Source organism: Hylobates moloch, unplaced genomic scaffold (assembly GCF_009828535.3).
Source record: "Hylobates moloch isolate HMO894 unplaced genomic scaffold, HMol_V3 SCAFFOLD_9, whole genome shotgun sequence".
NCBI classification, from domain to species: Eukaryota; Metazoa; Chordata; class Mammalia; order Primates; family Hylobatidae; genus Hylobates; species Hylobates moloch.
This window is the reverse complement of record NW_026652284.1, coordinates 15121248-15145172: the sequence shown is the minus strand read 5'-3', so window position 1 is coordinate 15145172 and position 23925 is coordinate 15121248. Positions and strand designations below refer to the sequence as shown.

Sequence of the window (23925 nt, the reverse complement as noted above, 5' to 3'; positions counted from 1 at the left end):
GCCTGGGCGACAGAGTGAGACGCGTCTCAAAAAGAAAAAATTGATATACCTGTATCCTTGACTTCTGGTTGCTGAACTCACTGTATAAAAGCTGTATGTTGATCTCTGCCCCCTCATTTGTTCTTGTATGTTAAGTTTTTTTCCAGTTCACCCACAAATTGAGGTGGGGGTATACAATTGATTTAACTTTCCCCTACTTAGTTGAGATAATTAAGATGCTGAAATTAAGTTGAGGTATTTAAGATGCTCCTACTCTTTGTGACATAAAACAGGCTGTGGAGATAAATTCTAGATGGAGGAGTTCTCCTACTTCGTGGGATAAAAAGTAGAGGGAAAGATTTTGCCTTCCTAAAAGGTCAAGATATCTGAGGCATCGTTTTGGAAAGCCCTTACCTAAGATAGTCCTAGGGGATCTCTTATATTGATTTATCATTATCACTGGCCTCAGCTTACCTTTCTCTGGAGAGTTCAGAGAATAAGTAAATGGTCCTATATTAGAGGTGGAGTGTGTCCCAGAGCCTTGTAGAGAAAAAGAGGTTCTAAGAATAGCCTTCTGTTTAATTTACTTCTCTCTGACTAGGTCTTTGGCTTTACCGGATTAAGATTTAAGAAAGAACTTCTTCAGCTTTGAAACACTAGACCTTTTAAGGCATCAGACTTGTTTGTGGCAACTATTCAGAAGGAATGTATCTGTATGCATGAAGTGCAGCATGATATATTCTGACTTTAAAGCTCATTCTTTTAAGGTGAGGTGGCTCATGCCTGTAATTCCAGCACTTTGGGAGGTGGCGGAGGTGGGAGAATCACTTGAGGCCAGGAGTTTAAGACCAGTCTGGGCAACATAGAGAGACCCCCATCTCTACCAAAAAAAAAAAATTAGCTGGATGTAGTGGCCTGTGACAATAGTCTTAGCTGCTTAGGAGGCTGAGGTAGAAAGATCCGTTGCACCCAGGAGGTCAGAAGTGCAGTGAGCCATGATCAATCACACCACTGCACTCCATTCTGGGTGCCAGAGTGAGACCTGGTCTCAAAAAAAAAATTAAAAATTAAAATCTGGAATAAATGGATTAGAATCCTGGCTCTTCACTTATTAGTTCTATGACCTTGGACAAGTTATTTAAAGAGTTGTGCCCTCAGGTTTCTTATATGTAAAATAGGAATAAAACTAGGAATTTTAGAAGGATTAAATTAATTAATACATGCAAAGCACTTAAAAAGCTGCATAGTAATTGGGCCAGGCACAGTGGCTCACACCTGTAATCCTAGCACTTTGGGAGGCCGAGGCCAGTGGATTGCCTGAGCTCAAGAGTTTGAGACCAGCCTGGGCAACACGGTGAAACCCCGTCTCTACTAAAATACAAAAAATTAGCCGGGCGTGGCAGTATGCGCCTCTAATCCCAGCTACTTGGGAGGCTGAGACAGGAGAATTGTTTGAACCTGGGAGGCAGAGGTTGCAGAGAGCCGAGATCATGCCATTACACTCCAGCCTGGGTGACAGAGCGAGATTCTATCTCAAAAAAAAAAAAAAAAAATAGATGTAGATGCTCAATAAATATTAGTCATTACCATCAGTAGCAGTAGTAAGAGTTATAGTAACAATAATTGTCATTTCTCTTGGAGTTAAGTTATTCATCTATCCCTGCTACTTTCCCATAATCCCCAAACATAGGCACACTGCTACTTTCCCATAATCCCCAAACACAGGCACACTGTTGACATGTCAAGTTAAAACCTTTTTGTAAAATACCGCTATTCAATAGAACTTTCTGCAATGATAGAAATGTCCTACATCTGTGCTCTTCAGTTTGATAACCACGGGCAACATGTGGCCAATGGTGACTTTGTTGGGCAGTACAGATCTAAAGTGTAGTCTTTCCTCTAGTTTCATTATGTATGCTATGTTTTATGAATACTTTTTAAAAATTCTATGAATATGTCCCACCTTAAAAGGTATATATTCTTTCTTTCTGTCTTTTTTTTTTTGAGACAGAGTCTTGCTCTTTCACCCAGGCCAGAGTGTAGTGGCTCAGTCTCAGCTCACTGCAACCTCCGCCTCCTAGTTTCAAGCAATTCTTGTGCCTCAGCCTCCTAAGTAGCTGGAATTACAGGCGTGGGCTATCATGCCTGGCTAATTTTTTAATATTTTTAGTAGAGACAGGATCTCACCATGTTGGCCAGACTGGTCTCAAACTCCTGACCTTAAGTGATCTGGCCTGCCTTGGCCTCCCAAAGTGCTGGGATTACAGGTGTGAGCCACTGCGCCTGGCAAGAGGTATATATTCTTACACTGCGTTTATAATTTCTTTAAGCCCAGTATCTCAAATCCAAATCCACATTGTAGTCTAGAGAGTTTACATTACTACCTTGCTGAAGCCTGTGATGTGTTTATTTGTTTTTTCTTTTTTCTAACTGTTTCATAGTACTGATGATTTCCAAGTTACAGGCAAGAACTTGGAAGCTTTGTCTGGTATTTCATAAATTAAATTATTTTAGGGCAATAGTTGTGTTTTAACTAGACCATTATATTACTTAGGCTTTCTAATTGGGCTAGGAGATAGATCCCCCTGGGGAGGTAAACGTTTTTGACCAAGAACAGTAAGGCTGTATGAAAGACAACAGCCTCCTTAGTCACTATTCTTATGGGATTTGAAGGTAGAGAATACCTCAGCACTTCAGATTGATGTGATAACTCTTCCTAGAGAAGATTTCTGGCTGGGTGAGGTGGGTAATGCCTATAATCCCAGCACTTTGGGAGGCTGAGGCGGGAGGATCACTTGAGGCCAGGAGTTCATGGCCAGCGTGAGCAACATAGCAAGACCTGATCACAACAAAAAAATTTTAAAAATTAGCTGGATATGGTATTACATGCCTGTAGTCTCTGTTCCTCGAGAGGCTGAGGCAAGAGGATTGCTTCAGCCTGAGGAAGTCGAGGCTGCAGTGAGCCATGATCGTATCACTGCACTCTAGCTTGGGTGACAAAGCTAGACCTTGTCTCAAGATTAATAAATAAAGACTCATTTCTACAGTCAGATCCTGTGGTCTGGATTAGTGTTGGTTTTATTTAGGAAAGTATTCAAAATAGTTGACACAGGCACAGTGGCTCACACCTGTAATCCTAACACTTTGAAAGGCCAAGGCGGCAGGATTGCTTGAACCCATGAGTTCGAGACCAGCCTGGGCAATGCAGGGAGACCCCATCACTACAAAATTTAAAAATTAGTCGGGCATGGTGGTGCTTGCCTGTATTCCTAGCTATTTGGGAGGTTAAAGTGGGAGGATCCCTTGAGCCCAGGAGGTCGAGACTGCAGTGAGCCGTAATTGTGTGACTGCACTCCAGCCTGGGCAACAGCAAGACCCTGTCTCAAAAAAAAAAAAAAAAGGAAAAAGAAATGAAAAATAGCTGATGCCACATGGTGTTCTTAGATGCTCACCCTGTATTCTTCAGGACTGATGCCTTCTCAGTGAATCGTATTGTTTCCCTAAGTGAGATCACAAGAAAGACAGTCCTCTGCTCTACCTTCTCAACCTGAGACTTTGTAAGTGACACCATTAAAGCAATCTGAGCAGGGCTTTTCAGACAGTGTTCCCGTAACGTGCTACTGAAAGAGGAAGCAAAGCTCTCCACCTAGATTGGAGCATCGCCACTGCTGTCAGGTTAATGTAGTGTTGGGATTTCTTCTGCTTAAGATATCCTTTGAAAACTGAGTCCTGCAGCTTTAACCAAAAAGAAAAAAAGATTTTTTAAAAAAAGTATTCTCGGCCAGGCATGGTGGCTCACGCCTGTAATCCCAGCACTTTGGGAGGCCAAGGCGGGTAGATCACCTGAGGTCAGGAGTTTGAGACCAGCCTGGCCAACATGGTGAAACCCCGTCTCAACTAAAAATGCAACAATTAGCTGGGCGTGATGGCAGATGCCTGTAATCCCAGCCACTCAGGAGACTAAGGCAGGAAAATCACTTGAACCCAGGAGGCGGAGGTTGCGGTGAGCCTAGATCGCATCATTGTACTTCAGCCTGGGTGACAAAGCGAGACTCCGTCTCCAAAGAAAAAAAGTATTCTGGTATTTACTGACACCTGGATATTGGGACAAGTTACTTTGGTCTTGAGGAAACTAAAGGTGACATGTAGAGTGAGGGATGGGGAGAAATAGCAATTGTTATTCAAAGACAATAGATTTTGAAAAATTATGCTCCTGTAAGACATTTGTTATCTCTAAAGTTTTGCAGCATAAGCCAAACTGTTTTTTTCAGAATTTGGTCAGTGTAGCCCAGAGGTCCAGTCTAGATGGTGTTTGGTGTAAGTAAGACTCATGGTTTCGTTGGAATTGCTTCACACCAATCCTTGAAAGTCTGCCCCATTTGTGCTAGGCTAAGGCTGTCTAGTTATGTGAAGCCCATAGCTAGGGGCCTAGAGGTCCCTATGTTAAAATTTGACTCACAGGACAAATAAGAACAGCATCCTGCCTCCTTTTCTTACCTGTGTTTTGTAACGAGTTACTTTTAAGTTGCATCCAGACATCCAGCCTCTATGTATACTTCTGCCTGGTCCTCTACATTCTTTCTTTTCTTCGTGACCTCTGTTAAGTTTGTTAAAGGGATGGGAAGGGGTGCTCATTTGTTGAGCACTTTCTATGTGCCAGGCATTATGTTAGGTGCTTTGAATATACTATTTAATACTCAAAACAGCCTTATGAGATAGGTACTCTCATCCCTAATTTTAGGTGAGCAAATTATAAACATGAGAGAGCCTAAGTAACTTTCTTCTAACTCATATTTCTCTGTTAATAATAAAAGACGTGTGAATTAGTGATGATTTTCTCTCAGACTCAAACCCAGTTTTCTTTCCACTTTTCCTCTACGCTTTGTAGTATTAGTTCCCCTTTTGTTACCCTTCCAGGGAAAGGTGATCTATGGGTAGCCTAACTACGGATTGTTGTGAGATCCTGAATGCTAACCATGGTGTTACTGACTTTCCCTAGGGTCCTATCCTTCCCCCAAAGCTGGAGCAACTCTGGTCGTGTACAAGGACTTGCTAGTGCTGTTTGGTGGCTGGACTCGGCCAAGCCCTTATCCCCTACACCAGCCAGAGAGATTCTTTGATGAAATACACACTTACTCACCCTCTAAAAATTGGTAAGTCACAAAGATAAACTCTTTAAATCTGGAAGAAAAGGCCTTAAATCAGTGGATTCTTTGTTTTTTGTGTCAAGAGTCCCTTTGAGAATTAGATGGAAAGCTGTGGACTCTTTTCCCAAGAGGGGAAAAATGTACATATACACAGATTTTACCAACAGTTTCAGAGAGTTGACAGGACTCCCTTAGAACCCTGCATTTAGAACCCTTATTCTAAAGAGAAAAAATAGAAGAGATTTATTCCTCTTTCAAGAAAAATGAATGAGCCAGTTGAAGAACAGCGAGCTCTTCAGCTTTGGCCGCTAACACTCCAGGAGTGTTGTGGATCCAGGTGATTCCTTACTCTTAACTGTGTCTCCAAGACTTACTCTGAATTGTTTTTCAAACATATATTTCTTAATGACAGCAACTGCTGTTTCTTGTAATGGAATACTTAGTACATGGCACTTGTTAGCTGTTACTGATCAGGACCATAGGGAGAGGTAGCAGGTGGCAGGTGGTGCTCTGTCAGCAAACCAGGCCAAAGAAGCCATGATCTTGTCTCTTGTCATCATTTTCTCATCTCTCTCCCTCCAGACCATTTACGTTCAGAACTTGAAAGAAGATAACTTTAAGCAAACTTGTAGGAAAGGCATAAATACATTATGCCATTCTCTACTTATTATCCCAACAAATCTCTGCTGAAGGTGATAGGATTATCATTTTAAATGGATGCCTACTTACTATTTTTACATAAAGTGTGTGGTGCTGACTTCTTGGCTTCCTCCTGTCTTTTTCCATTAGGTGGAACTGCATTGTGACAACCCATGGGCCACCTCCCATGGCTGGCCACTCCTCCTGTGTGATAGATGATAAAATGATTGTCTTTGGTGGCTCTTTAGGATCCCGGCAAATGTAAGTACATTTGGTTTGCTCCATATGAGCCTGAAGGTAAATACTCCTGGGAATAACAGGTTTAAAAGTGAATTAGGGACCAGGTACCTAATTCACACCTGTAATCCCAGCATTTTGGGAGGCCAAGGTGGGTGGATCACCTGAGGTCAGGAGTTCATGACGAGCATGGGCAAACATGGCGAAGCCCCATCTCTACTAAAAATACAAAAATTAGCCAGGCATGGTGGCATACACCTGTAGTCCCAGTTACTCGGGAGACTAAGGCAGGAGAATCGCTTGAACCTGGGAAGTGGCGATTGCAGTGAGCCAAGATCGCGCCATTGCATTCCAGCCTGGGCAACAGATTGAGACTCTTAAGAAAAAAAAAAAAAAGTAAATTAGGGTCAGTATTCCTGAGCATGGCTCTAATTAATCCAATTAGTTATCTCATCCTAGTATTCTGTTCTTTAATCCCTTAATCGCAGACCAGTAAGTTGAAAAATTTGCTCTATAAAATCATAGTTACATAGAATCTCTTTGACACATGGTTCTATTCAGTAGGATCAAATTCTGATGGAACCTCCACCTTGCCTGCTGTGCTGTGCCTGCAGAAGGCCAACTTTTCGAGAAACAAAGTGCTTTTACTTATTCTACTTTATTACCCAGCTCTTGCCCTTTTGGGCTTTAGAGGAGAAGGGGGGAGATTGACAGGACAAGTGGAAATGGTAGGCCCTCCAAATGTGATGGGTTGGTTGAGCCACATGTAAAGGGCATGAAAAGAAAGAGGGAAAGAAAAGAAAAAAACAAATGGGATGAGTTGTGGATTGGGTAGGAGCAGGAAAACTGTGTCAGGCATGACACTTCTGTGAGGTCATTGTCCCTACCTCCTGTCCTGTCCACTTCTGGCCATACTGGACAGCTCAAGCCATAGTCAGGAGCCAGAGCATTCCATCTGTATCCCTGTCTGATTCAGCGGTAGCAGCAGTTGTGGTCATTCTCTCTGTGCTCTGAAGTGGAAGACCATCCCACACCTGTCCTCCCTTAGGGCATTTCCATCTTCATATTTTAAAACAGTTATGGAGAGAGATTATAAGAGCTACTCTCCCAATGGGAGAGTTTAGGATTTCAGATGTTGGAACTACTATTTCTGTATTTTTGTGGGTGAATCAATGACCTTAAGTGACCATAAAAGAGAGACTGCCATCCAGGAGTCTGTCCTCATCATGTTGGTCCCTTGAGGGTTAGAGATGCCAGTCTGTCCTTGATGAAACTGCAGCTTTCATTAGTCATTGTGAAATTACTTTTTGTAGCCAGAATCGATAAAGCTTTTAACTCCTGGACAATGATGAAGCTGCCTTTTGAATCGTTTTTTCTCTTCTTTGTGGTTTTTGCTTTTGAAAACTGTAGCTTGACCAGTATCTATTTCCTGCTGTCACCAATTAACTATTTTTTTAATCATCTGCTTTTACTTCAGTTAATAGATGGTTAAAAAAATCATCTCATCAGGTACTAGTGTCTGGCCGCAGACGTGGCTCAGATGAGGCCTTGTGGAAAGAGCAGAGGGAAGGTCTCAGGATGACTGCTAGGGAAAGTAGGGGAAGAAAGATACAGCTTTAAGTGCTAAGTAGGAGCATAACACTTTGCTGCGCCTCTTTATAAAGGTCCCTTCATTTTATATCAGCTCCTCAGAGAGTAGTAACAGTATTTTCATTTTAGAGATAAAGTCAGAGAAAATTAAGTGACTTGTTCAGGCTACAGAGCTGGGATTCAGCAACATGGTCTCTTTCTGGTTCAGAAGCCCCTGAACTCTGAGTAGGGCATCTCTAAAACTTGCTCCAGCCCACACAGTCTGTGAAAGTGAAAATGGTGCAAATTTGCCAGATGGGCACAGGCATGTGGAACTCCCCAGCTACCATTATGGTCCCTGGGAGCTCCTAACTCCCTTTATCCTTCTGTCCTTAATTCACAGGAGCAATGATGTCTGGGTCCTTGACCTTGAACAGTGGGCGTGGTCCAAGCCGAACATCTCCGGCCCCAGTCCTCATCCTCGAGGTGGCCAATCTCAGGTGCTCAGGAATTAAAATAACTATTCAGCAAACACTAGCATCTTTCAGTTAGGACGGGAGAGGGAGGAGGGAGTCAGGTAAGATGCCAATATGCACTAAGCCAAAGAAAATGTATCATTCTTTTTTACTGGTATTTATTTTTCAACTTCTAATGGGTCATATTATTTATAGTGGTTTTATATTATGCTTCTCCCTAAAGCATTTACTTTGCTGTGTCATTTCTCAAAAGAATCCTGCATTTTATGTGGTTGACATTCATGTTAATATTTGATCAACAAAGAAGATATCCTTTCAGGTGAATTATCAGTAATTTGTTCACAGGGATCAGAATTGACATGTTTTTAGGAGAATGGAGAGGTTATGGTAACTAGAACATTCCCATTTGGGAGCTAGGTAGGCTATTCTCATATACCAGTAAAGCATAGAAAGTCAGAAACCTGTGTCTTTGTAGGTTTATTTTCAATGTCTTCCCCTCCTCAGATTGTCATAGATGATGCAACTATCTTAATCCTCGGAGGGTGTGGCGGTCCCAATGCTGTGAGTATTGCTTCTGTGGCATTCCCATGTGCATGCTGCTAAGTGTTCAAAACCTGTTTCCCCTGTCTTCTTTTCTAGGAGTATACAAGACTAATTCCATGGTATTTTAATTTAAGGAATGCTTTTTGGGTATAGCCTTTGTATTTTCTGGCCTTTGTTTCTGCTCTTTTTTAGGGTTGGGGGGAATCCTTTTAATCATAGATATTTGTCTCTTGAATATTCATATCTATATTCTTCCTAGTCCTACTTCCTTTTTAGGCTATAAAGTTTACTGCTATCATATTTTCAAAGGGGAGAGGGCAGTGGAACAAAAAAGCGGGTTGATAACTGTCAAGAGTTCACACGGAATTTAAGAAAGCAGATTCAGAAAGTTGTGGATATGTATTATTTATCCTCTCCTTCAGTCCCCAATGCATACACATAAAATTATGGGCGAATGTCAAAACCACTCACAATTGATTCACAAGCACAATTCCATGTGCTAAGCCAGTGGTGATATATGAATGAATGAAAGCATAAGTGGATGCATGCACAACTGAATAATTAACTGAGGATTTTGCTATCTTTCTGAAGAGTCCACATCCTTTCAAGACCAGACAGGACAGCTTTGAGACTGCAACTCTGTGTGTGTGTGTGTTTTGGAATGCATATCACACCTGAGTCTTGTTGTTGGTTTTTTCTCTTACAGCTATTCAAGGATGCTTGGTTGTTGCACATGCATTCTGGTCCTTGGGCCTGGCAGCCACTCAAGGTAGAAAATGAAGAGCATGGGGCCCCAGAACTGTGGTGCCATCCAGCTTGCCGGGTAAGCAGGGAGCTGACAGGCTAGCAGGAGTACAGGTCCTAAATTGTGGAAAACCACATTACTTTGTCAGGTTACAAAGAAATTTGTACAAAAATAGAAAACACCTTGGTGTCACAAAAGAGGTGAACATTAGCCATAGCTCCTTTGGCATTTCTCACTAAATGGGAAAACTTAGAGGGGCCCTACTCATTCAGTAAGTCCCAACTTTTAAGCATCTGTTTGTCTGTGAAACTTTCCCTTCTCCTTCTAACAAAAACGGATTGTTCCCTTCTCCCCACTCCTTCTGTACACATATCTCTAATGATAGCATATGTCACACAAAGCAGCGATTGTTCCCATGTCTGACTTCTAGCCTAGAGGGCAGACTACATCATTTTCATCTTCATATCTCAGGTACCTACAAAATGTCTGGCACATGAGAGATGCTCATGATAAAATGTTTGACAGTTGAATGAACAATCAGAATCATAGAAGAGTCTGTGAGCCCTGGTCCTTTGTCTTCCAGGTGGGACAGTGTGTGGTGGTCTTCAGCCAGGCTCCTAGTGGGAGAGCCCCACTCAGCCCCAGTTTGAACTCTCGCCCATCACCTATCAGTGCCACTCCTCCAGCTCTCGTTCCTGAAACCCGAGAGTACCGCTCTCAGTCTCCAGTAAGAAGCATGGATGAAGCTCCTTGTGTTAACGGCCGCTGGGGAACACTGAGACCCAGGGCTCAAAGGCAGACTCCTTCAGGTTCCCGGGAAGGAAGCCTTTCCCCAGCCAGAGGAGACGGCTCTCCTATCCTCAATGGTGGGAGTTTGTCTCCAGGAACGGCAGCTGTGGGTGGCTCTTCTTTGGACAGTCCTGTACAGGCCATATCTCCAAGTACTCCATCTGCTGCTGAAGGATACGACCTAAAAATGGGACTTTCTTTGGCCCCCCGACGAGGATCACTACCAGATCAGAAAGATCTGAGATTAGGATCCATAGACCTGAATTGGGATCTGAAACCCACTTCCAGTAGCAATCCCATGGATGGCATGGACAATAGGACAGTTGGGGGAAGTATGAGACACCCTCCTGAACAGACAAATGGTGTGCATACCCCACCTCACGTGGCCAGTGCCCTTGCAGGGGCCGTCTCCCCAGGTGCCCTGCGTCGGAGTCTGGAAGCCATCAAAGCGATGTCCTCCAAAGGCCCCTCAGCCTCTGCAGCACTAAGTCCTCCTCTTGGGTCTTCTCCAGGCTCTCCTGGGAGCCAGAGTTTGAGCAGTGGAGAAGCAGTGCCCATCCCTCGCCCAGGGCCTGCCCAAGGAGATGGACATTCCTTACCTCCCATTGCCCGCCGCCTGGGCCACCACCCTCCACAGTCCCTAAATGTTGGCAAACCCCTATACCAGAGTATGAACTGCAAGCCCATGCAGATGTACGTGCTGGACATTAAAGACACCAAGGAGAAGGGGCGGGTCAAATGGAAAGTATTTAATAGCAGTTCTGTGGTTGGACCTCCTGAAACCAGCCTGCATACCGTGGTACAAGGCAGGGGTGAACTCATCATATTTGGAGGACTCATGGACAAGAAACAGAATGTGAAGTACTATCCAAAAACAAACGCCTTGTACTTTGTACGAGCAAAGAGATAATGTGTTCTAAACCCCTTTCCTTTTCTGTGGCTTTTAATTTGGAATTTTCCAGTGTGTAAGCATTTGGACTGAGAATTGGGAAAACAAAATTACTCCCAGAAGCCAAAACTCTTTAATTCCTAACCGAAGTCACTCCAGGCTGGGATCAAATCTCCATTAAGAAAAAAAAATTATATATAAATATATATATATATATTATATAGCCAACTCTGTTTACAAAAAAAGGGAGAGATCTCCATCCTGGTTCAGATAAAATTGTTGCTGTGTTTTAACAGGGGCTGGGCTGCCTTTTTCTACGTTGCTGGTAACTAGACCCAAGAAGTTAGAGAACAGACTAACATTAGTAACTTTCCAAAAGAAACTGAAGAGTCCCCTGTAAATCTTTATGTGGCCTTCTTGGAGTTAAAAAATGGAAGGGCATATGTAAGTTGCAAAGGTGGAGGTTTTTAGACTCTCATGCTTCAGGTGCTGTCAGGGTAAAAGTAACTGTTCTTCCCCTTCTCCTCTTAAAACCACAGAGGACCTGTGACAGCTCTGCAGAAATGCCAGTGCCTGGCCCCTCTTGCCCTTTGTGGCTGAGGAAAGTTACCCAACAGATTTTATTCCACATTTATGTGCCGGGTCATCGTGAAATAATGTTTATGCAGCCAACATCTGACCGCCTAGTAGTGTCCATTGGTCTTTGGAGTGCTTCTTATGTGTCTCAGAAAACATTTTGTGTCTGATTGTGGAAATTTCTGACAATCAATCATATTTGGTTGCAAGTTGCCAAAAAACATACTTATTCTCCTCTTTCTTCCCTTAGAACATGGTACTTGGAAACTGCCTTTTCCATTCACTTACAGGCTGCTCTTTTCTTCTACCTTTTTTCTTTTTTTTTTGCATATGTGGATTTTTTTTTTTTTTTAAGTCCTAAAACCTGTCTGACTTTCTGTTTCTTTTACAAAGCTCAGGTGCCTACAGAAATCAGAAGCTGCTTAGAAATACTTGTGGAACCCTTTCCCTGGTGTCACTAGGGGGCCAGTAGGGAATTCTAAGATGCCAATATTGTGAGAAATCTTTGAAGCATCAAAAGATACTGTTTTTTCCCTGTAGGCTTCTTTTTACTTCCAAAGCACATTGAGCACACTCATCCCATATTTGTAGAATGTGGAAATTGATTCTGGAAGGGAATTCCAATAACAGTTCTTTTTAGAAATTTTTTTTCCTTGTGGTGACATATATTCCTCTTCCTGGCTATTGGCAGGTGATGGAGTTGAGAATCATGTACTTGACTTCTTGACGCATGGCTGACCTCAGGAACAGCTCCATCCTTTGCACTTGTCTTCTTCATTTGTCACCCAAATAGGGCTTGGGTTTTTACTTTCCCTTCATTTCTGAGATTAAGGTGTAACCAAGTAGAGCATTTCTTTGCTTGATACAGAAAGTTACTAGTCTCAACCATGTCCTGGGCATAGGAGATGTCAAAATAAGTTTATTTCAAATGGCACCATTTAAATAGGGATTTTTGGTGATTTCTCATCAGTAGAAAGAGGATTTTTGTTTTGCTCTTAGGATTTAAATTTCAAAACGTCACCTTTCCCACCCTGACACTCCTCTTTTTATAATTAGCGTTTCTCAGGCACAAAGCCTGCTGCAGCTGGTCCTGGCTTTCAGCCAGCATCTGGCAGCCTAAGTGTACTGATAAGTGTGTTTTCTCCTGTTACATCATGCTGAATCCTTTCTCTTAGCCATTAGCTTTTACAATGTGGTCTCGGTAGGAAAGCCACCCTGGTGCCAAGCCTAGCTTGTGGGGAGGGGTATGTGTTCCAGAAACTGCTCTCTGTGTTCCCTTCAATGAGGAAACAACATGTGTCTACTTATGTGGCATCCAACTGCTCGGAGCTCCACACTTCCCTTTCCCGACTCTGGGGCTCTGGTGCTGTTGCCAATCCTTGCTTGGCAAAGACTGTTCGATCATGTGGGGTCCTTATTTACAAGGGAAGGCTGGGCCAGAAGATTAGCAATTCAGGTGTTACCACTATTGCTGTACCTTGTGTTAGGACATTGTGTTTGTGCATGGACTGTGCCTCCAAACTCAGTAGTTCCTATCTAAATATAAAGTATATTAGAAACCTGAAAGTACAGAGTCTCAACCTTACAGTCTTTCCCTTAGTCCTGTGGCCTTCCTAAGCCAGCTGTTAACGTGTTGATTCCTTCCACTTCCCCCAAGTAGGCAGGCAACAGAGATGTTGATTGTCTTAGAAAGTAATCTGGTTCCTCTGAACTCCATTGAATACTGGTTTGACCCATACTGCCTGGAACCGGACTGTTTGCTTACAGCTTTTTAAGAAAAATCTGCCTTGTCTGCCCCCATTATTGTTGGTCTTGGTAGCTCCCGGGCACTTGTGGGCGTGTACCGTGGGAAAGTGAGTCAACACAGTGAAGGTGATTGTCTCCTCAGGCCTCCTGAAGCCACCTGTGCAGTGGGACTTCACGTGTCTCGGCCGAGGTGAGCATTTCCACAATGCTGTGGATGCTGCAGTCAGGCCAGATTGAACCATGACCCCATTTTTCACATGATACCAATTTTGTCTTAAAATTCACTGAGAAAAATGAGATTAAATTTTTTTTAACCCTCAGGAGCACCTGAAGCAAATATTTATCAGTATTTATTGAAAATGCATTTTGTTTCTACTTGAAGCTTTAACCCCTTCCATTCCTGCAAGTGTGCCTTTTGAGAGCTCCCATGGCCTAGTGACTTCACTGGTCACTTTGTCCATCTTAGGTAAGAATTTTAGTCTCTCCCTACCCTCTTGGACGGAGCTTCCTGTTCTCTCATTTCACAGGTTATGCAGCAGAGAGGGTTTTGTGTTTTCATTCATATTTCCACCCTTCACTTGGTTGGTGGACTCCACAACCCCACCCTACCCCACACTTTGGGAGCACAAATTTGGTGTTGAAACAAGCTTAAATTTCATTTTAAGGCATACTGGGCTTACTCTCCTCCCAGCTGTCTGTGGATTGATTTGATTTTAATGTTCGAGTTTTACAGCAACAGCTGAAAACCGTGAACTATTCTAGGAACTGTGTTGGAACTCTTTAAAAGAGGAGGAGGAGGAAGAAAGAAAACCAACTTAAGAAGCCTTGACTTTGGAGGACAGAAAGCCACCAGCCAATGGAGAACAAAGAGATGTTTCCCTTTCCTTTCTTTCACCTTGTCATTCTGGGTTTCCTTCTGCTTCACTCTTTCCTTCCCCCTTAAAAGTGGTATTCCTGGTTGGGTTGTCTGTCTGTCCTTGTCCTTGTGGTGATCCTGGCATGGTGATGTGCTCTGCTTTGCATTATCCGTGGTCTCTTACCAGTGCACAAGTCAGTGGGGAGGATCTAACCATGCCTGGTGGTGAGGAAGCTGAACTTCCAGGACTGCGTCCCATGTAGCCTCTCCATGAACTGCAGAAGGCATGTTCTGCATGGTTACCAGTAAGTGGCTCCCTCTCACTGTGTTCATTGTCAAATGAGAGCAAACTTTAGGTGTTGGCTCCATTGTACACTCTACTTGCTCTGCTCCCCTCCCTCCAACCATGGTTCATGTCAGTGCACACCCCATGTGCCCTGGCGAAGCTGGTGCTGTGAGTGATGTTTCCCATACAACTCAGGGATGCCAGGTGGCTTACCCTGAGATAGTCATTTTAGGCACATAACAGTGTAGGAATGAAACATGGATTTCATTGATATTTAAATCTGTCAATTTCATTTTTTGTTAATGTTTTCCCCTGATGACTTTTTAGCAATTTAACAAATAAAATAAAATGGACAATTGTCTTAACTGTTTTATTAGCAAAAAAAGAAAGAAAAGAGGTCTGGCTGGGCGCAGTGGCTCACGCTTGTAATCCCAGCACTTTGGGAGGCCGAGGCAGGTGGATCAGGAGGTCAGGAGTTTGAGACCAGCCTGGCCAACACAGTGAAACCCTGTCTCTACTAAAAATACAAAAATTAGCCGGGCATGGTGGCAGGCACCTGTAATCCCAGCTACTTGGGAGGCTGAGGCAGGAGAATTGCTCCAGCCCAGGAGGCAGAGGTTGCAGTGAGCCAAGTTTGTGCCACTGTACTCCAGCCTGGGCAACAGAGTTAGACTCTGTCCCAAAAAAAAAGAGGTCAAGCACAGTGGCTCATGCCTGTAATCTCACCACTTTGGGAGGCTGAGGCAGGAAGATCACTTAGACCAGGAGTTTGAGACCAGCCTGGGCATTATGGTGAGACCCCGTCTCTAAAAAAAAAAAAGAAAAATTTACCCAAGCATAGTGGTGTATGCTTGTGGTCCCAACTACTCAGGAGGCTGAATGGGAAGATCACACTTGAGCTAGGGAGGTCGAGACTGCAGTGAGCCATGATTGTGCCACTGCATGCCAGCCTGGGCGACAAAGTAAGACCCTGTTTCAAAAAAAAAGAAAAATCGTCTTGATGGGAAACAATTGAGGTTGGAGATTGAAGGCACAGTAGTTGGAAAGAGATACCTTCTCTAGGGGGTTGTGTTTTCAGGGAGAGGTGGAGAGTTGCCACTCCTTGGGGACAATGCCATTTAATAATAAAGCAGCTCCCTCTATCACGCTTGAAGGGCTTGGTGTTTCAGAGCCTCAGTACCAGCCTGCAATGGAGATCCAAGAGTGGTCATGAGCTTGGAGCAGAGGCCCAGGGGCCAGGACAACATTTCCATCTTCCCTGGCCCCCTAAGCAAAGATGAAGACACAGGGCCCCAGGGGCATGAAGAGGCACAGCAGATGATGGTTTGGAACACAGTCCTGAAGCTCCGAAGGCCTATGGCTTAATCCTGCCTTTCCCTACTTACTGCTTAACCTTGGATACAAGTTTCCTCATCTGTAAATGTAGTTGCTTCTACCTTATAGGAGCCTGTGGGTTAATTGAAGTTGTATGTGAAAAGCGCCAGCGCAGTGCCCGGCACATAGTAAGTTGGCAGCTACTGCCTTCCACTGCAGGGCCAGCACAGCACTCCCCAGCCAGGGTTCTTGTTTTTCTGGATACTAAAGGGCCAGTGGGCTGGGCATGGTGGCTTACGCCCGTAATCCCAATACTTTGGGAGCCCAAGGCAGGTGGATCCCTTGAGGTCAGGAGTTCGAGACCAGCCTGATCAACATGGCAAAACCCCTTCTCTACTACAGATACAAAAATTAGCCGGGCATGGTGGTGCACGCCTGTAATCCTAGCTACTGGGGAGGCTCAGGCAGGAGAATCACTTGAACCCAGGTGGAGGCTGCATTGAGCCAAGATTGCGCCACTGCACTCCAGCCTGGGCAACAAAGCGAGACTCCATCTCCCATCAAATAAATAATAAAGGGCCAGAGGCCTATGCACATTCGGGTGTAAATTAAAAATCTGGCTGGGGAAGGAGAGACAGTGCAGGAATCAGCACCTCAGCCCAAGGTTTTGCCTTCTTTACTCCTCCCATGAGGCCTGAGAAAGGTTCCTGGAAGGGGTAGGCTTTGAGCACCCCCACGTCCAGGCAGGACAAGAAGCATCCACCAAAATTTTGCCCGTGAAAATCCTGCAGGCTGGCCTCTGCATAGTGCTGCCGCACACAACTGGAGCTTACCTGTGCTATGTGCCTTTTCACCTCCCCCAGGCCAAGGAGAGCCTCCCAGCTAAGTTCCGCCTTCTGGTCTCAGTGGCCATTACTACTTCTCTTTCCACAAACACTGCCAGCATGTCAGTGGATGCTGTGTGAGGTGATGATTTGCCCACGGCTGAAAGTGTTCAAACAGGGCCTGACTGCCTGCATGGGAGGAAATAACAGAGATGCATCAGATCAAGATTGGAACCAAGGAAATGCTTGATGCCATTTCAATTTTTTGAGACATAGTTCTGTGGACTCAGAAGGGACTTAGAGGCAGTAGGACAGGGCAGACCTAGGTTCAGGAGCTGACTGTCACTTTGAGCTGGAGCCAGTCATCCTGCCTCATTGAGCCTCAAGTTTATCAGTAAAAATGGCAATAATGGCAGCCAGCCTCACAGGTTAGCAACTTAGCTGGAATCAGCCAAGAATCGTTTAATCCATTGGATGGGTGTGATTCCCCAAAAGGCCACCTGAGGGCACCCTGTGAAAGGCTTCAAGTGTGCTTGGGCGATCTGTCGGAGGCAGTCTTGAGAAAGAAAGCAAATGGGCAGGAGGAAGAAAACGCTTGCCCGTTTCTCCCCTCCCTCTGTCAGTTAAGCCTGGGGGGCATCCCTCCCAGGCCCCTGCCTTGTTTCAAGTACCATCCCCCCAGCTGGCCTACCTGCCTTCCCTTCCCCAGCCCTCAGCTGTGGGAAAATTACAGTCTTTCTCATGGGGCTGGGCTCTGGGTCCAGAGCCTGTCGGCATGCACAAAGCCAAGTCCATGTCTTAAGTAAATGCCAAAAAGTCCTAGCAGAGTGTGTTCTGCACCCACCAGGGAGCCTGTCTGCCCACCTACTGCAAGGAAGAGAAGGAGGGCTCCTTTCCAGCAGAAGCCTGGGGAGAGGGAGGATGCTCCTGCCCGAGGACATGGGCTGTGGCCCATTGAAAAGGCCTAGAAAGCCTGGAACTGACTGGGAGACTATTCACAGCAAGCATTCCGTGAGTATCTGTGACCCCCGAGGCACTGGGACACACAGAAGACACAAAAGAGGCCCACCCATGAAGGAGCTTACAGCCTAATCACAAACCAGGGAGGTGTCACATGGGCTAAACAAAAATGACAAATCCTGAGCTTCTAAGGTCAAAAGACAATCCAGGTATCATATTAAAAAGATATCAAAGGGGAAGGAGTCAGTAGAACCATCTGCAACCAGTGCAGCCACCCAGGGCTGGGACAGTTGCTCGGGAAGCCAGAAGCCAAGAAGTTAGCCTTCTCTTTGCTTTGGTGTCTTAGTTCCCTTGTGCTGCTATATACCGCAGACTGAGTGATTTATAAGCAACAGAAATGTATTTCCCACATTTCTGGAGGCTTAGAAGTCCAAGCTCAAGGCACCGTCAAGCTTGGTGTCTGGTGAGGGCCCAGTCTCCACTTGCAAGACATTGCCTTGTTGCTGCTCCATTGTGAAGGCTGTGTCCTCACACGGTGGATGGGACGAACTGGCCCCTCAAACCTTTCCATAATGTCACTAATCCCATCCTGAGGGCTCTGCCCTCATGACTTAATCATTCCCTAAAGGCCCCACCTGTTAATACTGTCACAGTGGTGATTAAACTTCAACATGTGAATCTGGCGGGATGTTCAGATCATAGCACTTGGCCTCGTCCTGCTAACCTGTGGCAGGGGGGCAGATGAGGATAGAGCCTATCTGGGGCATCCCAGATGGGTGGGGTCTAGGCCTCGCTTCTGGCAGTCAGTAATGCAGGGTCTTGATAAGCCTATAAGCCTCAGCAGCCAGTGGTCAGGGATGAGGACAATGGAGGGTGACCCATGTGGACTTGATGACCAGAGGTCATCCCCTCAGATGTAATGGGAAAGGAGCTCCCGAGCGGAATCCATAGTGGGAAGAGAACACTTAGGACCGCATGGCTGGGGCCATGGCAGAGGCACAGAGCAGAGTGCTCTCTGCAGCAGAAGGCCACAAGAGATGGCGTCCAAGGAGTAGCATCGCTCCCCAGCCATGCTTCCTCGGGATTTGGGCAAGCCTCCCTGCACACTGAACATGAGCCTCAGGGCGGGCTGGAGGAGGGGGTTTCCGGTTCCTCTGCCTCTCCTGGGTCTGACCTCGTGGTTGTCATTGCCCAGGTGGCATCCAAGGCTCTGCTGTCTGTCCACAGCATCCAGACCTCTCATCTGTCTACACCCATTGCTTCAGGCTTGGTCCCTCTGCCATTGGTAATGTCCAGCTCCACTCAGGCCACTCACCTGCACTTTACATTCCACCGTCTGCTGTGAGTGTGTCCTCTCTGGGCAGCCCCCCACCCTCCCTCACTCCCCAGGGGCTCCTCCTCTGACCCTGTGCGCTTCCTCCATGCTTCCCTCACAGGGGCACCACCATCCATCCAGTCACCTGAGAATCATCCCAGGGTCAGGTGATCTGAGGATGGATAATTGACCGCTGAGCTTGGCGGCAAGGCTGGTGCCCTTGACCTGACTTGATTAACTGGCTGTGGCTCCAGCTTGGAGAATGGCGTGAAGCCGGTGAGCCTGGCGGAAGGACTGCTAGGAGGCAGAGCAAGCATTCCAGGTGTGAGTGGAGCACTCCTGGTGCCAGGCCATGCTGAGGGGGGCGGTGGGTGTTATTCTAGGTGCTGAGAGGATTTTAAGCCTGGTGTCCTAGCTGACCTCCTGCCCCCCACCCACCCAGGATCCTCAGGCAGGGCTCTCCATGCCTCATTCTCACCCCAGCTCGGCCTGTGTGTCTGCCCACCTGGGCCTCCCATCCACTCTGTCAAGTTGGTGACTGTGTCCCTGCCTTGTGGAGTCCTCTCAAGGTCTTGTGGGGACGTTGACCAAGAGGTGTTTAATAAATATTTGTGGGGAGACCAAACCAAGAAGAAATGAGTGGATTAATCACAGGGCTCTAGGCCGGGCGCGGTGGCTCACGCCTGTAATTCCAGCACTTTGGGAGGCTGAGGCGGGCAGATCACGAGGTCAGGAGATTGAGACCATCCTGGCCAACATGGTGAAACCTCATCTCTATTAAAAATACAAAAATTAGCCAGGCATGGTGGCATGCGCCTGTGGTCCCAGCTACTTGGGAGGCTGAGGCAGGAGAATTGCTTGAACCCGGGAGGTGGAGATTGCGGTGAGCCAAGATCGCACTACTGCACTCCAGCCTGGCGACAGAGCAAGACTGTCTCAAAAAAAAAAAAAGGGCTGTAGACTAGAAGGGTCCTTAGGGAGATGTTCTACATGTGTTGCTTGAGGCCCTGAAAGGAGAAGCAGCTGGCTTAGGGGGACACATAGTTTAGTGGTCAGAGGGGCACAGGAGAGCAGAACTCATAGACCAACATGGTCCACAAGCGTCCTGAAACACAGTTCTAACCATGTCACTTTCAGGTCCCAACAGTCAGCTGGCCTCCTTTGCCCAGCAGCAGTGTTTACATGAGGTCTGTGGACCCTGTTATGGACTGAATTATGCCTCCCTCCACCCAAATCCATACATTGAAGCCCTAGCCCCCAATGTGACTATATTTGGAAATAGGTCCTTTAAAGAGGTAATTAAAGCACGCTTTTCATCTGTCCCGCTGTGTGTTTGCCTCTTGATCGGGAACTCCTGCTTCTCCTTGCCTCTAAACGGACCCTAACTGCTCCTGCTTGCCTGACAGTTCCTGTGCCTGTGCCGGCTCCTGCAAATGAAAAGAGTGCAAATGCACCTCCTGCAAGAAGAGCTGCTGCTCCTGCTGCCCTGTGGGCTGTGCCAAGTGTGCCCAGGGCTGCATCTGCAAAAGGACGTCAGACAACTGCAGCTGCTGGGCCTGATGCCAGGACAGCCCTGCTCTCAGATGTAAGTAGAGCAACCTGTATAAACCTGGATTTTTTTTATTTTTTTGTACAACCCTGAGCCATTTGCTACATCTTTTTTTCTATGAAATATGTGAATGGCAATAAATTCATCTAGACTAAAAAAAAAAAAAAAAAGGGTAATTAAGGGTGAGCATGGTGGCTGATGACTGTAATCCCAGCATTTTCGGAGGCCAAGGCAGGCAGATCATTTGAGGCCAGGAGTTTGAGACCAGCCTGGGCAACATGGCAAAACCTTATCTCTAAAAAAATACAAAAGAAAAAGTCCGGGCACGGTGGCTCACGCCTGTAATCCCAGCACTTTGGAAGGCCAAGGTGGGCGGATCACCTGAGGTCAGGAGTTCAAGACCAGCCTAGCCAACATGGTAGAACCCCGTCTCTACTAAAAATACAAACATTAGCTGGGTGTGGTGGCAGGCGCCTGTAATCCCAGCTACTTGGGAGGCTGAGGCAGGAGAATCACTTGAACCCGGGAGATGGAGGTTGCAGTGAGCAAAGATCGCGCCATTGCACTCCAGCCTGGGGCACAAGAGCGAGACTTTGTCTCAAACAAACAAACAAACAAACAAACAAAAATTAGCCAGGCATGCTGATGTGCACCTGTAGTCCTAGCTCCCCTCGGGGCTGAGGCAGGAGGATTGCTTGAGCCTGAGGAGGTTGTGGCTGCAGTGAGCTGAGATCACACTGCTGCCCTCTAGCCTGGGTGACAGAGTGAGGCCCTGTCTCAAAAAATAAAAGAAAAAGGTAATCAAGGTTAAATGAGACCATAGGCATGGAGCCCTAATCCAGTAGAACTAATGTCCTGTTTATAACAGAGGAAGAGACACCAGGCATGTATAGGCACAGAGAAGAGGCCACCTGCGAGCCAGGAAGAGAGGCCCCACCCAGAAACCAACTCTGCCGGCACGTTGATCTTGGACTTCCAGCCTCTAGAACTATGAGGAAATAAATTTCTGTTGTTTAGAGTACCCAGACTGTGGTACTTTTGTTACAGCAGCCTGGGCTGACTCATATGGACCCCAACTTCAGAACTGCCTGGTGCTTTTGTCAAATCTGCAGGCTCACAGACCTACCCAGCCCCTGACACAGAATGTCGGGGTTGGATGTGTGAACCCCAAATATCTAAGACAGGTCACAGTCAATTTAGAAAATTTATTTTGCCAAGGTTAAGGATGTGCCCATGACAGCCTCAGGAAATCCTGAGACATATACCCAAGGTGGTCAGGGGTACAGTTTGCATTTATGTTTTAGGGAGACATGAGACCTCAATCAGTATGTGTAAGATGTACATTGGTTTGGTCTGGTAAGACAGGACAACTTGAAGCAGGGGCTTCCAGGTTAGAAATACATAAGAGACAAGGCCAGGTGTGGTGGCTCATGCCTATAATCCCAGCACTTTGGAAGGCCGAGGCGGGCGGATTATGAGGTCAGGAGATAGAGACCATCCTGGCCAACATGGTGAAACCCCATCTCTACTAAAATACAACAACAACAAAAATTAGCCAGACGTGGTGTGGCATACCTGTAGTCCCAGCTACCTGGGAGGCTGAGGCAGGGGAATCACTTGAACCTCAGAGGCAGAGGTTGCACTGAGCCGAGATCGCACCACTGCACTCCAGCCTGGGTGACAGAGTGAGACTTTGTCTCAAAAAAAAAAGTAGATAAGAGACAAAAGATTGCATTCTTTTGAGTCCTTGATCAGCCTTCCACTGAATACATAATTTATTTTGTTTATTTATTCAGCTCTGTCACCCAGGCTGGAGTGCAGTGATATGATTCTGCTCACTGCAACCTCCACTTCCCAGGTTCAAGCGATTCTTCTGCCTCAGCCTCCAGAGTAGCTGGGATTACAGGTGCCTGCCATCACAGCCGGATAATTTTTTGTATTTTTAGTAGAGACAGGGTTCACCATGTTGGCCAGGCTGGTCTTGAACTCCTGACCTCAGGTGATCCGCCCCCCTCGGCCTCCCAAAGTGCTGGGATTACAGGCGTAAGCCACCGTGCCCAGCCATTTTTTGTATATTTTTAGAGATAAGGTTTTGCCATGTTACCCAGGCTGGTCTCAAACTCCTGACCTCAAGTGATCCACCAGCTTCAGCCTCCCAAAGTGCTGGGATTACAGGCGTGAGCCACTGCACCTGGCCCCAAGAGGACTTTACATCTTCTCTGGGTTGCAGATTAACAGGCACATTCATTCTGCCAAGTTGCTTCATTTTCTCACACGCTCACTGAGCCCTCCACGAGCCAAAGACAGGGGTGAAGGGATGTGAAGTGTGGAAATTCAGAAATAATTCAGATCAGAGCCCTGCTACTGAGTCACTCCTGGCCCATGGAGAGAGCTCTGGACAGCTGTGAATCTCCCTGACTGGGCAGATGTGGTGACAGCTGCAGGAATGGGAACCATGTGACCTGGGAGTATGGGCAAAGGATTCCAGCTGCAGAATCCTATAGGAATGGTTATTCATCTTGTTTTTCTGCCTAGCCACAGCGTGAGCAAGTTGAGAGAAAGCACCTTGTCTTACACATCCTCATCCCCTCTCTTAGACATCATGGGCCTTAAAAATCTGTGAGTTCATGGTCCTCTGGCTGCTTTCTGCTTCCCCAGGAACAGCCCTCCTAGTGTCTAGGGGCAAAGTTTTAAAAACACAAAACCCAAACTGGCAGAACGGATAAGTACTTTAGAGTCAGGTAAGTGTGGGTTCTTTTTTTTTTTTTGACAGGGCCTGGCTCTGTCACTCAGGCTGAAGTGCAGTGGCATGATCTCGGCTCACTGTAACCTCTATTTCCTGGGCTCAAGCAATCCTCCCATCTCAGCCTCCGAGTAGCTGGGACTACAGGTGTGCACTACTGTGCCCGGCTAATTTTTGTATTTTTTTTGTAGAGACAGGGTCTTACTATGTTGCCCAGGTTGGTCTCGAACTCCTGAGCTTAAGCAATCTGCCCACCTCAGCTTCCCAAAGTGCTGGGATTACAGGCGTGAGCCACCACACCCAGCCAGCTGTGGGTTCTGAGTCGATTTCACACTGACTAGCTGTGCGGTGTGACCTCAGACAAGTCATGTTATGTTTCTGAATGTCTTCGTCAGTACAAGAGGGTAATACTATTTACACAGGTTTGTTTGTAGAATTAAATCAGGTGACCCCTGTAAAGCCCCCACTGTCTGGCACTTGGGTGGCCTTCGGTAAAGCTTAACTCCTAGATTATTCCTTTCAAAACAGTGATTTGCCCTACTTGAAGGCATTGCGGGAAGATAATGGTAAAAATTAAATGTAATAGACAATCTCTCAGTAATGACCCACCTGCACTCTTTCCAACCAATGGGCATTTACTGAGCACCCACCTTCTAGGTAACAGGCCTGGTGTCCAGTGCTGGAACGGTGGAGAGGAGCTCAGAGCTTCAGAGCTGAAAAGTCAGCTCCAGGAGAGCAGGGAC

The 23925-nt window shown here is 46.1% G+C and overlaps 1 protein-coding gene and 1 pseudogene across 4 annotated transcripts in view; both read left to right on the top strand.

Annotated features, from left to right (window-relative positions):
• Nucleotides 1–14890, top strand: part of FBXO42 (F-box protein 42) — a 127479-nt gene extending 112589 nt beyond the window's left edge. For 3 of the 4 annotated variants that reach the window (XM_032759043.2, XM_032759044.2, XM_058444126.1), the window contains exons 5-10: nt 4979–5132; nt 5916–6026; nt 7975–8071; nt 8552–8608; nt 9297–9413; nt 9919–13042. In XM_032759043.2, coding sequence (XP_032614934.1) covers nt 4979–5132; nt 5916–6026; nt 7975–8071; nt 8552–8608; nt 9297–9413; nt 9919–11034 — 1652 coding nt within the window. In that variant the 3' untranslated portion in view covers nt 11035–13042. Of the gene's footprint in view, nt 1–4978; nt 5133–5915; nt 6027–7974; nt 8072–8551; nt 8609–9296; nt 9414–9918 lie in introns of all 4 variants that reach the window. The other variant, XM_032759042.2, reaches the window with a different exon arrangement.
• A 2664-nt stretch (nt 14891–17554) lies between these two features.
• Nucleotides 17555–20526, top strand: LOC116812738 (metallothionein-1X-like; annotated as a pseudogene).
• The last annotated feature ends 3399 nt before the right edge of the window (nt 20527–23925 follow it).